The sequence below is a fragment of the Barbatula barbatula genome (genome assembly GCF_947034865.1).
Source record: "Barbatula barbatula genome assembly, chromosome: 24".
NCBI classification, from domain to species: domain Eukaryota; kingdom Metazoa; phylum Chordata; class Actinopteri; order Cypriniformes; family Nemacheilidae; genus Barbatula; species Barbatula barbatula.
In genome coordinates, this window is record NC_136787.1 from 13,571,724 (window position 1) to 13,592,850 (window position 21,127).

The 21,127-nt window shown below is 38.3% G+C and overlaps 1 protein-coding gene across 8 annotated transcripts in view; it reads left to right on the forward strand.

Annotated features, from left to right (window-relative positions):
- The window catches only part of LOC306889368 (opioid-binding protein/cell adhesion molecule-like), a 210,109-nt gene that overhangs the window by 123,587 nt on the left and 65,395 nt on the right, over nt 1-21,127 (forward strand). For 3 of the 8 annotated variants that reach the window (XM_079448211.1, XM_079448214.1, XM_079448210.1), the window contains exon 2: nt 19,785-19,875. In XM_079448211.1, coding sequence (XP_079304337.1) covers nt 19,785-19,875 — 91 coding nt within the window. Of the gene's footprint in view, nt 1-19,271; nt 19,876-21,127 lie in introns of those variants that run through there. The other 5 variants (XM_079448215.1, XM_079448209.1, XM_079448212.1 and 2 more) reach the window with 4 other exon arrangements.

Sequence of the window (21,127 nt, forward strand, 5' to 3'; positions counted from 1 at the left end):
TTCATTTTGTCCAATTAAATGCAAATACGAACAATATTTTCTATTCAAAATTTGGCAGAAATATTGTTAGCAGTTCAAAGAATGAAGCAAAAGTTATAATTTTACCTAAACCACATACCTATAAAAATTACATTCGGAAAACAAAACTGTGACTGTATATAGTCGTGTTTTTCCTTATTTAGTACAAAACGTTTTATTAGAAAGCAAAACAAACATTTCCTTAATGCTTTTCATTGGTTTACTGTAAAGTACAACATACAACAGTACTGTATTTGAGCATGATTTGATATTTTAGCATGATTTAGTTTTATGTGATTAGTGTCATAATAATGTGGAATATTAATATTTACTCTTTATTGTACATTACATTTTTTTATTAAAAAACCTGAAATAATTGTGTTTATTTCTTGCGTGTTTTTCTAAACGTGCCTCCGTCTGAAGTGGATTTGAGTAATGATACACTGCTTATGGATGTTTCTGTGTGGTCTTCCTGGAGCAATTGCACTGTTATAATGACATAGCATATGGCTGTAGCTATAAATACAACAATAAATATTTTTAATTGCAGTTTGGTCGTGCGTAGTTAAACATTGCTAAAGTGATGTTTCCTAGTGAGACTCCGCAGGATGTAAAGTGAAGTTGTCACTGCGACTCTAGCATCCTTGCATTAAGTCATGTAATGGCAGCAAACCATTTGAAGTGGGAGACAGGGGCTGTTAGTGAGGCTGAGAAAGACCGATAAAGCAACTTTCTGATTAATACTTTCTCCACCACAGTCGCTCTCTCTCCGACTCATACACTCTCTGTCCGTTTTAGCTCGCTTCCTTCTAATGCTGTTTATCTATCACGGTTGCCCTGGGGAGGACGAAAGGGGTCGGGCTACTCCACGCTACTTTTGCTCTTTCCAATTGACCATCATTTCTGCTTATGGTGTCTGTCGCAGCCAAACATATCCTCCGCCGTTGCACCGCTGTCAACAGGCTCAGAGGGGGTTGTGCGGGCATAGGCTGAGATCCATATCCATCTTGGAAAGAGCCCAATACGTGCACGTCCCCCTACGGGATTAATGATGACATTTACCGTCGTTTTTGACTCCTCCGTGCAGTCTCGATAGTTTTCGTTAGTGCCGCTTTGCCTTCAGCCCTTTAGAAATTGGAATTTCATACTCTGAGCTCATAAAAAAGGAACGGCTTATGAACTGCCCGTCACCGGCGTCCATTCTGTGTGCTGGTGAAGTGGATTGCACAGGCGGATATTGCCTCACCCCATTTTCCTTTTTTATTTAAGACAGCAAATGAAGGTCAAAGACAGTCCAATAAGCCACGTGCCTTTCACCCGTTGCACGTCTGGGTCTGACGGGAGATTCAGTAGATGCCGGCAAAAGTGATGTATGTGACAGTAGAGGAAGCCGTAACAAATCGTACAGTTTGTAATTAGGCTGGGGGCCCAGGGCTAGAATAAATCATAAGGTGAGATCGCCCGACATGCTCAGACATCCTGCAAATACAATGGAATGACATACAGTATCGTGTCGATCATAGTAAGCCTGAGGGTGTTAAATGTGCGTTTAAGACATTTTCTGTTACTTTATATACTTATGAAAGGCCTGAGTCATGAAAGTAATAGCACACCTCTCCCTGAGAATTTGCGTTATGATATTTGTACATGATGAGCTATATCCCGATGTTTAATACTAGGGCTTCACATTATTGAAGAAAAATGTGATACATGATATCTTAATAATGCAAGATACAATGCATACGATGCATTACATTTTATACTTCATATTAAAACCGTATTATAGTTATTGTGCAGTCCCATTTAAAGGGATAGTACAACCAAAAATGAAAAGTCTTTTAGCATTTATTCACTAAACACTTTCTAAATGTGATTGACTTTCATTCAACTACAGAACACAAAAGAAGATATGTTGAAGCCCCCACTGACCTCCATTGTATGGGCACAAAAGCACTGAGACATTTCTCAAAATATCTTTTGTTTTCCACAGAAGGTAGTCTTAAATGACACAAGGGGGTGAAAAAAGGATTACAAAAACTCTCTCTTTAATAATTACTCGTGACAAAGTGTGAGCAATAGTAGTGGTGATTCTTTCCTTATCAAACAACACTTATAAACAATAAACAATAAAATGTAAATATTTAATTCTTTATCCATAATACACAAATTAGGTTTCTTTCATCTGTTTCAGAGTTTGCCCCTGATGCTTTATGCATCCCTCTGGAGATCCAGATTGCGTATTATAACGCTGTTTAGGACTGTGTTCAAAAACTCTCCGGTTTGAATCCATGCCCTAGTTTGTAGTATATTTATATAATCGGGTTTCTCTGCCTGAGTAAAATAACTGACAAGTATGTTAATTGCTACCTTTCCTCCCTAAGGCGTGCTGTTACCAAGGCCTCAGTCCCATGGGACCGCCGTAACAACCTAGTCGACATGTTCCTAACCTTCTCACAAGGTCCTTCAAGGTCACAGCCGTTTTGAGGAAATCCTAAATCACCTTGACTGTTTTGCATCCCGACTGACAGTTTTACAGCTCCACAAGATAATTCTAGGTCTTCGCGGCTTGAATGCGGTCAAGCGCTGTCTGCGTTTAAGACAGTTTAAGTCCTTGAGCTCTAGCAGTGCACTTGACTCTTGTGGTCTACTGCTTTGTAACTGATGAGGTGGCAGCAGTTTAAAAGGCATTGATTAAACAACTTGTCACTGAATGGGCCATCCATCAGTCTCCTTGTGTATGAGAGCAAGCGTGGAGCCGTACGCCTCTCTCTTTGACTTGAGTTTGGCTCGAAATGTGTGTCTGTGCTTGCTGGCTTTATACTCACATTTAATATACTTAAAACTAAACTAAACACACTGTCACTCCCAGACACATTTGTGACCCTGGACCTCAAAACCAGTCTTAAAGGGTAATTCTTCGAGAAAAAAACATTTCCAGTGATATATGGTTTGTTAGGATAGGACAATATTTAGCTGAGATTCAACTATTTGCTAAAAACCTAAATATTAATTGAGAAAATCCCCTTTAAAGTTGTCCAAATTAAGTCCTTAACATTTTATTTATTTACGGTTGGAATTTACAAAATATCTTCATGGAACATGATCTTTACTTAATATCTTAATGACTTTTGCCATAAAAGAAAAATCATTGACTTACAATGTAGTTTTGACTATTCCTAGAAAAATGTCAGTGCTACTCGTGACTGGTTTTGTGGTCCAGGGTCACGTTTGCTTGACATAGACTGATGTTTTTATGCACTGCTAAATACAAGCATTTTAGACTTTTGCATTTCAACTTTTTTTAGTTTTTACCAATTTGTTCATCCCATATGTGAGGAGAATTAATAATAAAATCAATTAAAATGTATATAAAAGCTAAAGAAACACTAAGTTTATACACTGACATCTTGTAATATATGTTTAATTCATTTATGCATTGTTACTGATAGTGGAGTGTATGTGAAAAATCTAAAATCCTACTTAAAAGGGACCTTCTTGCACCCTATAACTTGCATACCACAGCATTTTTGCAAGTCAGGGTTCCATGTCAAAAATGTGTTTACACGTTTATAATTTAAAGGCTGTTATTGTGGTGTACCCTCAAGACAGGTTTGTGAAATTCCATGCAAATTTCCACACGGAGCCCAAGGAATCAAACGTGAAACGTGATATGTGATGTCCATATGTGATCACGACAAAATGACATTGTGTTGTTCTTTAAGGGAAATGAGTCATAGCTCCACGCTGCCAGTGGTTACGTGGGGAATTAAGATATGAGTGGATTATTTACAGTTCTTTTGGCGTATTGAGCTGGGATTGGAAAAAATAACACAAGCTTTACTTCAACTAATAAACAGTCCTACAGTACAGCATCACAATCAAATGTAAACCTTCTTACTTCTTTTTTGACCTGTTCTTTGACCTTTCTTTTGAGCCATGTTAACTTTTATGTTGCATTGTCACACCAATAACAGCTTGTCTTGCCTGATCTCACAGAAAGACGTTACTATTTTATGAAGTGGCTAATTCGTATCAATTCATACGGTATACAAATACGTATTCATACGTATGATACAAAAACACTTGTTTATGTGAAAAACGGCACACTGAAGCCCCTCCCCTAATCCTAACATCCCTGGCAGGAAAGCGAATTGTACAAATACGAATTCAGACGAATAAGCCACCTCATAAAATTGTTATGAATTGCAATGAGATTAATATGGGCTGAAATCTGACATCTGAAATCTGACATAGAAGTTGAATGTCATATTAGTCCAACATGATATTTCAAAAGAGCAAAGAAAATCCAGTTGTCCATTATATGTGTATGGCCTCCTGAAATATTCATGTAGAGTTTGACAGAACTGTACCTAGTAATCCACTGGTTTTCTTGAATTTCCCACCAAGTGTATTTGCCTTACAATCTGAGAACACAATTTGCTCTGTCAAGTAGAGCCTCGAGCAAAGGCTTTGGTCTGTATTACCGGCCTGTCTTACCTTTAATGCGGCTTGAAAGCCTGACTTTGATCAATTCAAAGCCTCTTCATCACAAATTCAGACAGGTACTGAACTGTTCGTGTGACTGAAGCCTCATCGCGACTGTGTGCGATCCTTCTGACTAACAAGAGACTTAAAATCTGCTGAGAAATTAATGCTTTACCACAAATATGTTTAGAAGCGATTAAATCTCCCAGCCAATCGGTGAGAGAGGGTGATTATTGACCGCGGGTGAGATAGATTAATGGCAGATTTCTAGATTTGCCGTAAATCCAGAAGTGATGTATAATTTGGCTGGGTCGGTCCTTCCCCTTGGATTGACTTTGTTTTGCAGATTTATTGCTTTGGAATTGCCCCGGCCTGCACTTTTTTTAATTGAACATCATCTGACCCAACTCACTAAGAGAAGCAGCAAAGCAAGAGAAAAATATGAAGTAGGTCAAGGATGTGGGAAATGGAGCGCTTTTAGCATACTGAGTATGCAGTCATTTTTTCATGTGTCCTCAGCGCTACGGAGAGGAGGGAGCGAGTCGATCAGTACTTTAAACATTACTCTTTGATGCTGTGCGTTCTATTCAGAGTTGGATGTGAGATGCTTCTATTTTGTGGACTTTCGACTTGCACGATTATGTGAGATTAGGAAAATGCTTAGCTTTGCAGGTGTTCGATTGTCAGATAAAGCAGATAAATAATGTTTTACACATCTATATCTGCACCTGTGTGCAAACGGTTTCATTATTGGGTAATGTCAGAACTTTGACACATGAATGTGTTTAAAGGGACAGTTCACCTAAAAAAGGACCATACTCTCTTCATTTGCTCACCCTCTTGTAATTTCAAACTTTTGCGACTTTCTTTCTTTTGCATAGCACAAAAGATATTTTGAAGAATCTTGGTAACCAAACCATAGACACAAAATCAATGGGTACCGCCGTTGTTTTGTTTAAGGCATTCTTGTGTTGTGGGTTTTCTGCAGAAATGGCTGCATACACTTTCATTTTTGTGTGAACAATGACTTTAATTTTCATAAAAGTAAATTTGATCATAAGCTGTTTATTGTGATGTTATAAACAAAAGTAAGATTTACTGGACTCTTTTATGTCAAAAAAAATAATATTTTAGACGAACTGTACTGTATATGGTACACATTGCTCTTAAATTATACTGTGCACAAATAAAAAGTCTTATTTTTGGGCTTTATTAAAAAAGCAAAACCCTTTTTCAGATTGTGATGGATCGCGAGTCTTTTTGTACAGTCCCTGTGTACCCACCAATAAGGCTTTATTTACTTTCTAAAGAGCAGAGCATTTCTCCACAGCGCTGTGTTTGGCAACCCAACAAACCTTCACTTTCCCATGCAAATTCAGATGCGAAATTGCACGTCGGCTGTCCTGAGGAGGCCATGCTAATAGCATGGCGTATTGTAAAGTTGTCATCTGTCATCACACATCACCCCCTCCCGATGAGCTCCGTTCTTTGATGTGAATTGAGACAGTAATGTGTGTTTGGGAGAGAACGGCTTCGGCTTTCTCTGAATAGCAGAGCTGACAGCACTCAGCTGCAATTGGACATGCGGTGCAAAGTGGGTCTCTCTCCACAGCATCAGATTGCTCGCTCGCTCTCTATCTGTCTCGCTCTTTCTATCTTGTCCAGGCAGCTTGAGCTCTGTATGGATTCTCCATGTAAATCCCCCGCTCACCTCTCTTCTTTCCGGTTGGACTTCACAGAAGGACGAATGCCGCCGGGCGTCTGGCGTCCGCGCGGGACGATACACCGTCTCCGACGGATTTGATGTGACATCAGACGTGTTTGGCAGATGTGCACAATGGCAGATTTCGGTGCGAATGCAGCGGCCACCGATTAATTGTGCGGTACGGCCTATTCAGTTGGTAGAATGAATGTGAGAAATGTTATCTATTCTGTGAGATGATGGGAAGGTTAATTGATGTAGCGTAGCGACGACCTCTTTCATAAAGAACTAATTACAGCATTCGTGTGCCGAGTTGATGTTAATGAAAATAACCAATTAACACGGAAACATGTAAAATATCTCACAACCAGTTATGTTTCATTTGCACCAGCCATTGGTTTTCCTCTCAAATGCCGCATTCAACAAAAACGGGACATTTATCAGGTTTAATTTTATGCAATGTATTTAATATATTCTTTGAAGTGTACACACACCTTCAGTGAAGTGATATTGGAACACTTGTTTAAAGCAATAAATTATGGGTTCAAACTATTTAGAAGTGTAATTTTCTCTCTGAAACGTATCATAGCAACATGTTTGGCAGGAAAATGTTTACAATATGCATCTCCCAGAATGTCAAAGTCACACAGCATGCTCACTTCCTACCGTCACTATTACTGCCTGTTTTAGATCAAATTAGGTTGTTAAGTTTATAAAAAGAAGGAGATGGTTCTTTGTGGAACCAAAAATGGCCCTAAAAGGCATCGCTGTGAAGAACCTTTAAAGCACCATTATTTTTAAGAGCGGGGAATACATTTATTGCAACTGTGACTAAATATGAATTTAAGAGAAAATGTGACCCAGTCCATGTAAACCAGCTTCATAATTTAATTATGAAATAATGCGCATCAAAGTATGATTTCAACCAATTTTTCACCCTGATTTCAATCTTTGACATGACCGTGCTCATTCAATATTAAAGATATCAAGCTTATGTTTTCACAGAATGTTCTTTACATTATGCATGATGATTTTATGTAGAAAACAGTAAATAACAAGAAACGACTCTAAAGCCATTATAATGCCATTATATTTACTCTCCCTCCTGTCTTTGAAGTCCATTAACTTTACTGTTTCTTACAGGATATATAATGAAAGTGAACAAGGGCAGTAAAGCTAAAAACAATCAATTGATTTAAACTAGAATAAAACTGCATGGAGAAGTATCATAAAAGTGGTCCATTTAAACAATAAAAAATGTAAGTGAACAATTCTAACCTCTGCATGGCCTCAGAAGATTTCTGGTCCACGTTTATAACACAGTACTTAAAGGACATTGATAGCCACAGCCCCAATTTATGGGCTTAATAATAATTCACCCAAAATTGAAATTCTGTCAGTTCTTTTCAGTTCTATTGACTTGTATTTGTTCTGTGTCCATATAGTAAAATTACCAACATTCTTCAAAATATCTTGTGTTCTGTGAAAAAACAAGGTAAAAAAAATTACTAATACAAAAAATCTGGACTGTATACTTTCTCCCATATTAGAATACTGTTGTGAGCATGAGAGAGAGAGAGAGAGAGAGAGAGGGAGAGAGAGAGCTCTAAATAGAGGTCCAGAGGTAAGTTGGTAAAGTGGGGAGCTTTCACTTGCTTCAGTTCATGTCACCTTTGAGAGATTGCCCTCTTGGCCCTCTTTCCACTCGAGCAGTGAACAGCTTCAAATGCCTCCCACACATCTTTACTGTGTCCAGTAGAAAACAGGTGGGGTCAGCTGGAGAATAACACGTTGTGATTTGAGTAGGTTCTGAGTACTAAGATAGAGGCTTGTGCACAGAACTCGCAACATGTTTTGCAGGTCAAGTTAATTGCTCGTGGGCCATGTAAACATTATCCTTGTTCAAATGTCCGTATTTCCGACATGAAACATTCACAAAGCATAGTAAAACCGTGCGTTTCTGAGAAGTGAACGTAACTTTATCGACTGAATTGGAGCATGAAATGTAAAACATTTATTTTCATAATTTATTTACCCTCAAGGTGTTTGAATAGATAAGACTTCTGTGGACCACAAAAAGAAGATATGTTGAGAAATGTCTCTGTGGTTTTGTGTCCATACAGTGGAGGTAAAATGGGGGCAATGTTTTCGTGCTTCCAATTGTTCTTCAAAATATCTTCTTTTGTGTTCTGCAAAAGAAAGGCAAACAGGTTTAGGATAACATGAGGGCGAGTAAATAAGGAAATAAGTTTTATTTTTAGATGAGCTATCCTTTAAACAGACTACTTTCCATAGGAGAAAAACATTACATTTCCATTAAAGCTTATTAAAACATGTTTTTATTTTGAACACACAAACAAATTTATGTACGTTAAGACCAAAGAACTTGTATTTAATAGAAAAAAAGTTTTTATGTCATGTTGTCAGAATATAAGCATTATGTTTGGAAACCCGTGAATAAAGCGAGCTGTCATAATTGGGTAGTAGTTGTCACAGTTGCTGAACTCTTGTGTCATGTTTGCATTACTTATATTAAGACTCTGTCACTTTGCAATGAACCAGTCGAGCTCAAAGTGTTTAAAATCTTTCTAAACGCGTCTACCGTTTGTCCTTTTCTCATCTTATAACTCTGAAAGTGATAAACAACAATATGGATTCACACAGACAAGGAGCAGATGTCAACATTACATCTGACAGCTATGTGAAACACACAATGTGTGGGTGTGTACCTGTGTACCTGTGTGTGTGCGTGTCTGAGGCAAGAAGAACGAATACCTTCAAAGCTTAATGAGGCTGTGGATCATCACAGTGTCTCCGGTTCGATCAATCCACAGGCGGGTCCGATGTTCTCTGGGTCTGATTCTGTTCTTATCAGCCAAACGCACTGGAGCAGGACCGCGCAGGCCAGCCCCTCGGTTCAATACCGAGCACGAATACTTTTTATTTTCTGGCAGATAAAGGTGTTCGTGGAGCATGAAATTTTGAGCCTTTTCTCATTATTGAAGGTGTAATTTGGTGGTTACACATATTAGAGGTTTATGGCTGGTGAATTTCAACAGTCAGCACATAGCCTGTAAATAAAGGTGCCTTGATGACTTTCACTAATTGCTCATTTAGATTTATTGATCTGTTCCAGAGCTCATTTAAAACCGGGTATAATTTGAAGAATTTGTTCTTGGGTTATTATGCAACCCTTTTCATCGCAAATTAAAGGTGCAATGTGGAGATTTTAGAGGCATCTAGTGGTGAGGTTGCGAATTGCAACCAAGGGGTCACTTCACCACTCCCTTTTGAAGCACTTCGTTGTCTCTCGCAGGACAAAGATGTCTTTTCGCTTCTTTCCGAAGGAGATCACGTATTTTGTCCGTAGAGCAGTTTGTCTCTTTAGGGCCACTGTAGAAATAACATGGCAAATTCCATGCAAGCGGACCTGTGGTGTATATAGATAGAAATAGCTCATTCTTAGATAATAAAAACATAACGCTTCATTATATAAGGTCTTTAAACACCTCTGAAGACAAAGTAACAGTATGTTTATTACATATCATTTCTGTCAATAGATCTTCCTAAATATTACACGCTTGACCTTTAAAGCTGTGGTGGACCCAAGCTGGAAGATGTCTCCTGCAAGGTATCTCACTCTTACTTTTGTTTAATTCAAATAAAGGTTTTATATGCATATTGAGCCGTTGGTTGTAATTCACAACCTCACCACTAGATGTTTCGAAGAGATCAAATTCTGGTTTTCACGTAAGCTAAATACTGACAAAACAGAGATCCTCCTCGTTGGTACTACATCCAATATAGCAAAATGCAATAGTTTCTCACTCGCTCTTAATAATTCTTAAATCTCTCCATCTTCTCCTGTTAAGAGTCAAGGTGTCTTCCTTGATAGTAAAATGACTTACTATATACTATATGAATAATATAACTCTCCCTGCTTATTTTCCTCTAAGCTATGTCAGCCATCTTCGTCCTTTCCTTTCAATTCCACAGCTACTCTCGTACATGCCTTAAATTCTTCACGTATTCATTTTTGTAACTCTCATCATTTGGGTTACCGCACAAACTCCTTCATAAACTTAAATTGGTCCAGGACACAACTGCCCGTAAAATCACTAGAAGCTCTTCCATCGAGCATATCCCTCCAGTTCTCTTTCATTCACAATGGCTTCCTGTTAAATATCGAGTAGATTACAAGATTCCACTTCTCACTTTCAAAACTCTACATAATCTTGCCCCCACATATCTCTCTGATTTGCCTCATATCTACACCCCAAAACGTACACTTAGATCATCTGCTTCTAATTCCCTCGTGGAACCGTCTGTTCGTTTAGTCACCATGAGGTCTAGGCCATATAGCTTGGACGCTCCTCATCTCTGGAACTCCTTTCCCTAATCTATACAGGAAAGTCATTGTTTGACCACGTTTAAATCACGTCTTAAAACGTATTTTAAGTTCATCAGTAATCGTTGTTTTTTGTATTGCTTCTCTTCGTTTTATAATTACAACTCAATTGTACGGTGTCCTTGAGTGTTTTGAAAGGCGCCTTCAAATAAAATGCATTATTATATTCCTTCAGTCTCAGCTAATTTTCCCATCAGAATACCACACATATCTTTTATGAGAAAACGGAACATTGCTTGTTTGTGTTGCCCGAGAAAATGTTTGATCTTTTCATTCTCTGACGGTAAAAACACAACGTTTCTTCTTGGAGAATTTTAAAGAACCCAAATGTGGCACCTCTCCAAGGTTAACCTCTGTGCCTCCACACTGTCCTTGCACAGGTAATACGGGCATCAGTGAACCAGTGATTCAGTGCAGAGAGAGACCTTGACCTTGTCTTCTTAGCTGTCTTTGAAGGAAAATTACTTTTTATACCCGTCACGAAACAGGTAAGGTGAGAGAAGAACCCAAGCGCAGGCAGCAATACGGGGCAACAGATTTTAATAAAGTAAAACAGAAAACAAAAACCCACGAGGGGGTAAAATACAGGGAATAACAAAGACAGCAAAAACAGGAACAAAAAACTCACGGAGGGTAACCAGCTGTAACAAAAAGGAAGCTAACGCTGGGACACAACTTGACATGATGGTGAAATCATGTCAATACCTACATGTGTATTCAATTAATTGTATAGTTTCCCCTTCCTATTCATAGTGCAAGATTAATATTCATATAATATAATAAGCTAGTGGAAATGCTTATATGACTACACAAAGCTAATGCTTGGCCAGTTACAAATGACATTATTGAAGAACAGCAGCATGTAAAGGTGCTCGGCAGGTGTGGCCTTAGAGCCATTGGATATGGAGAAATATATATTCATATCCTGCAGCGTGTGCACGTTTCTTCTTGCTGCACAGGCGGGCCACGTCTCACTGCAAGCACTTGTTTGTTTTGAGCCAAAATGCAAATCAGTAATGTAACATTAATTTGTGAAGTTTGCCCAATTTCATTTAACCATATTCGCTGTCATGCAGAAGTTTTTCCACAGCTTTTTTATCTGCTTTGATGTTATATAGATGGAATTGAGCGAGCTAATCTGACGTAAAACATGCGTTAGGACCTAATATCTATTTTAGAAGTCTTTTTATGTAGGAATTTTGAGCAGAACATTAACTTCAGATATCACAAAGCTAGTACATACTAAATGTGAAATCATGACAACTTTATAAAAACAAGCATGTAAACATGTTTATCAAGCATGTAAACCTGGTGCATGATGGGAAAATACACTGTAGACGACTGTAGTCGGCTTTAATTATAATGGTGGGATTGAGACTTCATACTTACTATAAACTAACTTTATTTCGCAGGAACTAAATGATGCAATTTCTTCAAAAAAATTATTTTACAGTTTATGCGTTCTGAAAAATCATGACATACGAGTTCCACAATTCAACCAACAACATTTTAAGACTTTTTATAGAAAAGACTAGAGTGTCTAAACAATGAAAAATGATATCCAGGGAGATTTAATCACAACCTCACAAGAGGATGGGATTGGAATTGCTGTCCAGAAAGATCAATTACGCTTTCGTGTTCAGATTTTCGTGTGTATATGCTCAGCATTATGCTTTCTCTTCGTCGACACCCACAAAATGTAATTTACACTATTCTCACTAAACCAAAATTAGTTTGTTACAAAACTGCTCTTTTAATTACCGATCAACATAGCAGGAAATCAGAGAAGCAGTTAATGCAGCTGTCAGTCATCATACAGTGTATTGAACCATGGTATTATGTCATGTTGTTCAAGAAGTTTGAAAGAATAACAACACATTTGTTGATTTGTATTGTACTTATTGGACAAAGCAAGGGAATGTGCCATTATTTTGCAGATAGAATTACTTTGGGGTTGTATTTACAAATTATAATCTGAATGCACCACAAGGGGGCTTCAGAAAGAAATTCAGAATACAGACTTTGCAATGCTTTTATTAATCATGTAGCAAAATACGCTACATTGCATAGGCCAGTGGTTCTCAACAAGGGGACCACGGCTGACTTCCAAGGGGGCCTCAAGATGACCAATATTTTAAAATTAGACAAAAATAGAATTGAAATAGATAAAAAAAGTTTTTCCAGTTAATATTAAGCTCTGAAATATTTGATGGGGTAGAGATTTTAAGATTTTTTTTGTGAGTGAGATGGTGGCATTTGGGCTCTTCAGTCACAGTAGTACTTCTAATGCTAAAATATGTTATCCATGGACTTTAGAAGTGACCAGTGGTGTGATAAATATGGTAATCAGTGTAGATGCAAGGCAGTACTACATCAACAATGGACATTTATAATTATGTAGACTTTTTGTTTTAAACGGAAACATACGTATGTTAGCAGCACGTAGTTTGGTAGTGTGCTCTACAAAGGCATGCACTGCGAAACATAATGTATTTGGTAAAGTCCACACTACAAACACTAATTTACAGCAGATGGAACTAAGTTTGTACTCACTGGAAATGGCAGAAGAAATTTGATAATGAGTGGCAGTTGAATTCCTTCAATCTGTCTTTATTTCTCACTTTTTGAAGATGTTCTTTTGCTCATTCAAGTAGCTCCTTGAGATGCTTCGCATATTAAATCCACTGGCCTTCCGCAAGAAATCATGAGTCATCTAATAAAGTTGATTCTCTGTTGTCATATTGAAGTCATTTTGATTTCATTTGCACCTCTGCTAAATTGTTAGACTAGATTAAAATTAAAATTGAATCACTGTTGACTCTTTTTTATTTTACCTTCCCATTGGATGAAAGGGGATAGGATGGGCTTCTAAGCCACCTCAAAAAAACAGCCAGCTGGGGCTTCATTATCTAGAAAGCAGCAATCCGGTTATGGAAATAGAAACCTTTACTACAGATAAGAGATAGGAACATTTGAAATTAGCGGCTTATTATGTGCAAAATTATAATAAGAAAGGTCATTTAATTTTGATAGTGTGGTGGCAATCAGAAACATTCTCATAGGGGACGATCAGAGGCCGAGGGGGCACGGTATGCAATATATCTAAATGAATGATGCCTTGTTTGATCCGAGGCTGATATTAGATTTTCTCTCACTTTTATTATTGGTCCTGCTCGGATTGGCCAAGTGATATAAACACAGATGACAGCTTTAGTACTGTAGACTCTGTGCATTTATGCCTGACCTCGATGTGCCGGTGCTCGGGGAAGCGGTCTCAGAGATAAGCAACCTGCAATATTTAGATTGTTTCGCAATGTAATGTACTTTCTGGGCCATGTCTTGTGAGAGTGTCGGTGGTAGTCTGCCTAACAGACCGCTGCACAGGCGAAAAAATAAACAGATGATGAAAGAGAACCTGGAGGCTTCTGTGACAGATACCTCCGTTTTTCATGTGGGGACACGGGTAGAAAGCGACCGCGGAAGCGCAGGAGAAACTGAGGTTATAAGCAGCTAAATCAAAGCGAGTGAGGGGAATTGTGGGGTTATAGAAACAAGTAGTTCCCAGTCACAAGCAATTCACAAAGCATATGATGGCTTTCATAGCACTGGACCTGTATTCAACCCTATTGGGATCTGTAAATCTGTCAGAGAGAGAGAGAGAGAGTAAACTCCATTGCGCTCCGTAATTTCATTTGCCTTTAATGACAGTGCATCATGTGATGCCAGCGGTTGGCACTGGCATAGCTGTCCCTGGCAGCCAAACCCACCTAGCACATGTAAGATACTGCAGAAGCCACACAAAAATCCAATTTTTCAATCCGTTATCTGATAACGTTTTTGCATTCGTTTTCTCAGCGTGTTTTAAAAAGCCTAATGGAGTCCTTATCTTTATTTTGCTCCTGTTTTTTTATTTTTAAATTGGTTCGTAATTATATGGTGCACTGGTGGTTTGTTGACTAATCGTGCTGTATATTTACATTTCCACGGGTCTTACGAATAAGAGAATGTGAGTTTTTAGTCAAGCGTCCGCCTACAGAAATGCCAAACTTGCTTTAATGGCTTTGCTGAAATCTTTGCCTCCTATTGCTTGTACTACAACCACCACATAAAGAGTTTTAATATATTCACCCTCATGTTGTTTTTAGCACATCTATTTAGTTTATTTCCTCTAAGACATAATTGACATTTGAAGCCAATCAGGGTCGGTTAGAAAAGCCATAATTGGATCCTAGGGCTTCAACTTATAGCCCTGCATCCAATGATGGTTTAGGAACAAGTTGAGCATCTCTCCGGGCGATGCCAGGAAATTTATTAGTGAGCACACCGCAATCACTTTGTTTCATTTTCTTCGCACAACAAAAGCATTCTTGTTAATTCCGAAGACTCTGAACGCCCCACGCCCAAACAAATGCATATCGAAGTGAAGAGGCATAATTATAGTTTGGTATTTGTGAAGAAAGCAAAAAAATGTGTCGGGTTGTTAATTTGTCGGGAGGCATATCTAATATGACACGTCTATTTAAGTAGCTGCTGTGAATTCAATAGGAACATCTCATTACAGTCCTACCATGTTCTTCTCCACCGAAGAGAATCACCATAGCGATTACAGAGAGGGAGAGCGAGAGACGGTGAGACAGAGCAAGCGCTTTTGCAGAGATGTTTCGCATTAGTGAGAAACATTGTCGAGGAATTTAATCTACTTGAGATCATCTTTAAGTCTTTATATTATTTGTTTTAGAGAATGACCGAATATTACATATATGACAAAACTATGAATCGTCGTACTGCCAAATGTTTAAGCTTTTTGATCATTTGCTATTTTACATACATGTCTGATTTATCTTTCATATTTTTGTCAACGAGACGGGCGTATTAGAGAGCCCTCAAAATGCTTTCACCTCAGCGGACTTTAGATGACAAGACTCCACAGCAACAGGGCGACCAATTGTAACCTGTCATTTAAACACCTATAAAGAGTGATTGACTAATCTGCGGTTGTAAATTAAATATGGCTGCGTGAGAAGCCAGATGGCTCTGCGGTGAAGAGTTATTTGCACGGTGGTAAAATTGAATTTAAACCAGCCAATGGAAAGCCAGAGGTGTCTTAATTTGAAGAATCCTTCAAAGAGCTCTTGTTTGTGAGAGGTGTTGACACAAGATAAGAATAATTGTAGAAAAACGGCTGTGCGCCGTGTGTAATGAACGATATCTCTTTTTGAACGTCAATGCTTGAGGTACGACTTTGAAGAACAAATGCTCTTTTGCAGTCTCCATTTCAAGCAGAAACGCCGCTTTGTGGCAGTTTTGGAAGCCTTCCCCACGAACAGGTTTCCAGTACACCTTTTGGAATGTTATGCAAATTGAACGCTGTGTTTCATAAGACAACCGCAGATTAAAGTGGCTAGAAGCTGGTTTGATGTATAAAACATGAATTATGCTTGAAGTTTTCACAATAGCAACACATCTTCCATCATTGAGCATGACAATCCATTTGTGCATTGGTTGCAGACCACATCTGATATTAAATTCATGACTACACTGTTATCAGAATTTCTACAATTCCTCAAGGCTTCCTCTGAGTTTTTCTTCAGCATCGTATGTAGTGTTATATGCAGAATATATATTTTTTATAAAATACACAGTGTTTGACAATAAATGCCACCATCAGGTAGTCCAGTTAATTTTTTACTGCGTTTCCGTCTCTGTTTTTTAAATGTTTTTCATATTTTAGTTCATCAAATTTAGACAGAGAAAAATATTGATGTAATGCCTGTTGTTATGGATGCACCAACATAAAATATTACTGTGGATATTGCACTGATGCAGTTTAATTCTACAAAAGTGTATTTCTCCAAATGCTACGAAATAAAGGCCTGAAGCAACATGACAGCCAGAGAATTGGTGTTTTTCTTAAAATATTCTTTGCCCCGAGCAAAAAACACAGAACAGTATATATATTTTTATAATTACTAGTTTGTCAGGGAAAGTGCATCCAAGGTACCTCTGATTCCTCTGGTAACAGTAACTGGAATGTATGTCTCTTTGTACCGCATGTGCAAAGTTGTCTGGTCACGTGGGGTAAAACAGACACAGTTTAGTTATAACAACCTGATTCACGCAACCTAGTTTTTTAGCTGCCTGAATGAGCCACGGTTACATTTCAATGCTGATGATGTTTTATCATGGGACCTGATCTTAATGAATGGAAGCAAAAATCTAATTGTGAAATTATGTCTAGTGAAATTAAATTATAGTGGAATACTTTAATTCTATTTTATAAAGCACTGAAATAAATGTTTTTCACAGCAAAGGAAGAATATTAAATACGTTTTAGGGTTTGGTTCTTTCCACGCAAGGTTCTTTGAAAGCAAAGGTGTTCCAGTTACACCTTAATCCAGTTGAAAACAAGTTTGAAGAAAACAAGGTTAACCATCAAAGCATTGCTAGAGTTAGATAAAGGAGAAGTTGAAGCTACATCAATCTCTGTATTCCAAAATAATGCAGTCGCCACTCCAAAGAGTCAAATTGCTCCTGGCCACCATGATTTCTTCGCGCTGCTCCGTTTTTTGTTTCCGGCGGTTAGAGATCCTCAAGATCACTCATCCGTCATGTGTTCAGATGAAGAGAGAGTAATTTACTGTATTGGAGTTTGTGTTTGTGCACACACACGTGTGCAGCGGCACACCATTACACCCCAGTCACAAGCCACTTGGAGTTCCCACTTAAGCCCTAAACACTGTTTTCACGGATATGTGAGGACACACATTATCTCTCTCAGAGCAGCTTCTCAAGTTGATTATTGTTTTCCAGCAGAACTCTTAACCCAGGCAATCACAGGTGTTTTGAATTCTGAAGTGGGTTACATTTAGAGGCTAAAACAAAACACTGCAAACCACAAAGGCCCTCTATGATATATAACTCGGCTCTTATGGTGACATGATATCGCATTGCCGGCAGCGTTGCACCAAATCAGGCGGGAGTTCGCAAACTGGGAATCGAGCTGCCGTCCCACAAATGTTATTGAAGTGCTCCGCCAATGCACTAGAGTCAACACTGCCAGCAGGGCAGAGTTTAGTGGAGCTTATGATGTCTTAGTGAGTGAGGTTTCACAGCTTCAGTTTATTCAGACGTCTTAACTTATCGTGGCAAATTTTCCCTGTTGAGAAACCTTAAGGCGTTGATTCTTTTGCTGGGTATTTTGTCTTCTCAGAGGCTGGAGGAACGGTTCCAAAACAAGTTACAGGAAATTGGAAATATTCTTGTTAATGTATCGATTGTTTCTCTGAGATCAAAATTGAATTAAGCGAACGAGTTTAAATGTTCTGCAAATTGAAACTTTTGTCATGAGTGTGCTGCATCTCATGTTTAGAAAATAACTAGACGTCTCAAACTGTGCTAAGACCTCCAAAGATACAAAAGGGGGCAGTTAAGTCAGAGATATCAGAAATGTTCGAAATGCATACAGGTCATTTCTGGATCACATTAAATTAAGAAAATGTATGTGTATATGTATATATATATATATATATATATATATATATATATATATATATATATATATATTTAAAATTGTATTACTATTATTGTTGTTGTTATTATTATTATTTATGTTTTGTTTGTGTTGCTATTATTTATTGTATATTGCTTACTTGTTTATTATTATAATTATAATTTTTTATGAATTTATTAGTATTTTATGATTTTTAAGGTAGTATTTGAGAATAAAACCTGCCTTCAGCGTCATCAATAAATCAGCCCGTCCTGTAAGACTGCAGAAAAATGAATCTTCCTTCAATGTCGGCATGCATATGTGCTTCTTTACAGCGCCTGTTGTCATGTCTCAAAGTCTCTTTGAATTTATAAAAAGAGTGAGTTTTTTGTGTGTCTGTCCTTAAAATAACCCCACAACCAAGGTCCCACTCTGCATGTGTCCGTCATCAGGCCATCATCACCTGTTGTCTTTGGCTCTCTAAATGAGGACAATTTTTTTGCGCGAGTCTGTCTATCTGTGAGAGGTAAAGGCCTGTTTTTTTTTCCTTAAATTGTTCCACTCAAAAATGCTCCGGGCATTCTTGTCCACTCAAAGGAGGTGAAGCTTGTTATCAAGTAAATGCCTGTTGTTTGTGAGAATTGATTACTAGTTTTTCCAAGGCTGAACCTGGTATGTGGCAGCAGGTGGTGTCTCTAGTCTGCTTTGCTTCTTTATGCAGTACTGTACGTTTAATTTTGTGCCTCAAATTTTCTTTTCATGCTGTCCGTCTATAAATCCTGCACTTCAATCGTAAGAACATGTTTTTTATGATTTGTGCCCAAAGCTCAATTTTCTCCTGAATGGAAACCTCCCTGAGAGCTCATCAAACAATTGCGCTGAATGGCAGTGGATGCTAGCACGATGCAATCAATGAATGTCGCCCATCGCATTACTGCAGACAATACCCTCTGATTTGCGCACTCCCGTTTTTACTGTAGGTACCCCACTGCCCTGAGAGACTACGCATGCACTGCCATGACAACAGCACGCTTTCCCCAACTTTTGCGCAGCGGAACTGATCAAAAAGTAATGCGTGATTGCTACTTCTATTCAAAATAATCTCTTGGCAGACTCTGAAAGAAACCGAGAAGCGGTCCTCCCGTATGAGATTTCTTTTTCTTTTTTTTGAAAGAGGGGAGTGTATGCTCGGGCTCATACTGTAAATGCATCGAGGAGCCACTGACGCGCTCCATATCTGTTTACGCGCAGCCGGAGTGACATTTTGGCACGTTGATTCGCAGCTTTCACTCCTTAAAGTTTGACACCGCGGTGTCAGTCCGGAAAATGTATTTTTAATGCGAAAATTAAATGCAATAGGATCTGGCAAACCAGAACGACCGGGGACGCAACGAAAGTACACATTTTCCTCCGTGCATTTTTATTTTATTTTAGTTCCGGCGCACTGCGCAGTCACAGATAAGCGCTCTGTACTTCAAGTACACCGGAGGATTTTGTTCTCTACTTGGCAACGAAAGCTGGATTAACAGATGAACTGCAATGGCTAACTAACGTGTTGTTCTGTTGGACTACTGCGTAGTGTCGGGTCCTTCGGAAAACTCTTGAGATGAAGATGCTGCTGTGCGGATGCTGGAGGAGATGTGTTGCCATGAGTTTCAGACTGCTCTTCCTTCTTCCCGCAGGTCTGCCCGTCCGCAGTCAAGGAGAATCCCAGTCCGATAACAAACAGATGGACAATGTCACCGTCAGACAAGGGGAGACGGTCTTCCTCAGGTAGACGCTTTAATGGTTTTGCATTTATCACGCTGTCACGGTCTTGCATCCCGTGTGAAAAGAGCATCGGCGCTGTCAAGTTTTGACATCATTGACAGAGTGTGATGTGCGTCAACTGCTTTTCCTGTATTTATAGAAATGGATTAACAAGACAATAGTTTGAAGCCACGGGTATAAGTATAGTGTTGACACAATGAACTATTACAATGGCTTCTTAAGCAAAATTGAAACTTATTGATAAAAGTTTCAGTTTTCCTATATTTAATATGAAATATGCTATTACACACACCTGTGAAGTAGCTTTGCATTTTTAAGTAGACATACCATGCATGCTGGTTTATTAAAAACGACCCATAAGAAACGATGTTCATTATTTTAGGCAGAGATAGCTTGAACTTTTGTTAACTTTTGTGTGAACTGTCTGTCTGTTTGTGTGCGTCTGTGTGCATGCAGGTTTGGCCTGTAGTGAGAGCTACTTTAAAAAAAATAGTTGTTGACAACATTGTTAGGACAAATTAGGTTGTTATTACGAAATTAATGCTTCATGTATGTCCACACATTTTTGCCAATGTTAGGAAATACAAAATCGTATTAGCCTGGTATAGCAACAATTGAAATGTGTAAGTTGTCTTTATCAGTGTTTGTGTGTGTTCTAGGGATGTCAAATCGAATAGTTGTGATTAATCGGTTCCAAAAAATTTTTGTATTTATAATGTGTGTCCTGTTTATTGATTTGTATAAATACATGCACAGACGTTTATATATAATTGTTATATAATGTTTATTATGTAATAATATTACCTTATGACATATCGCTTATTGCTCCCCGAACTCTTTGTAAGTCGCTTTGGATAAAAGCGTCTGCTAAATGACTAAATGTAAATGTAATATATGACACATTACTTAAACATGTTTGGGTATTTATATACACAAGTACACATATACAGAATATTGTATAACTCCAAATATGTATTTAATCATGATTAATCGATTTGACAGCCCTGAGTTTGTAAGTTTATGTACAAAAGTAGAAGGCTACCTTTTTATTGGTCAATGTTTATTGTTTAACGTTTGTCAAATTGATATACCCTCACTGTGGTTGACGATGCATTGCAAGCCTTTATGACCGCCACGCAGTTTACTGTTATCATACCTGCAGCCCAAGGTGATGTTTCCAGGTGAACATTAGCAGTAAACTAGCTCTGCTTGTTCCAATTACTCTTGAGCCATAACATCACAAGGCTATTGCATT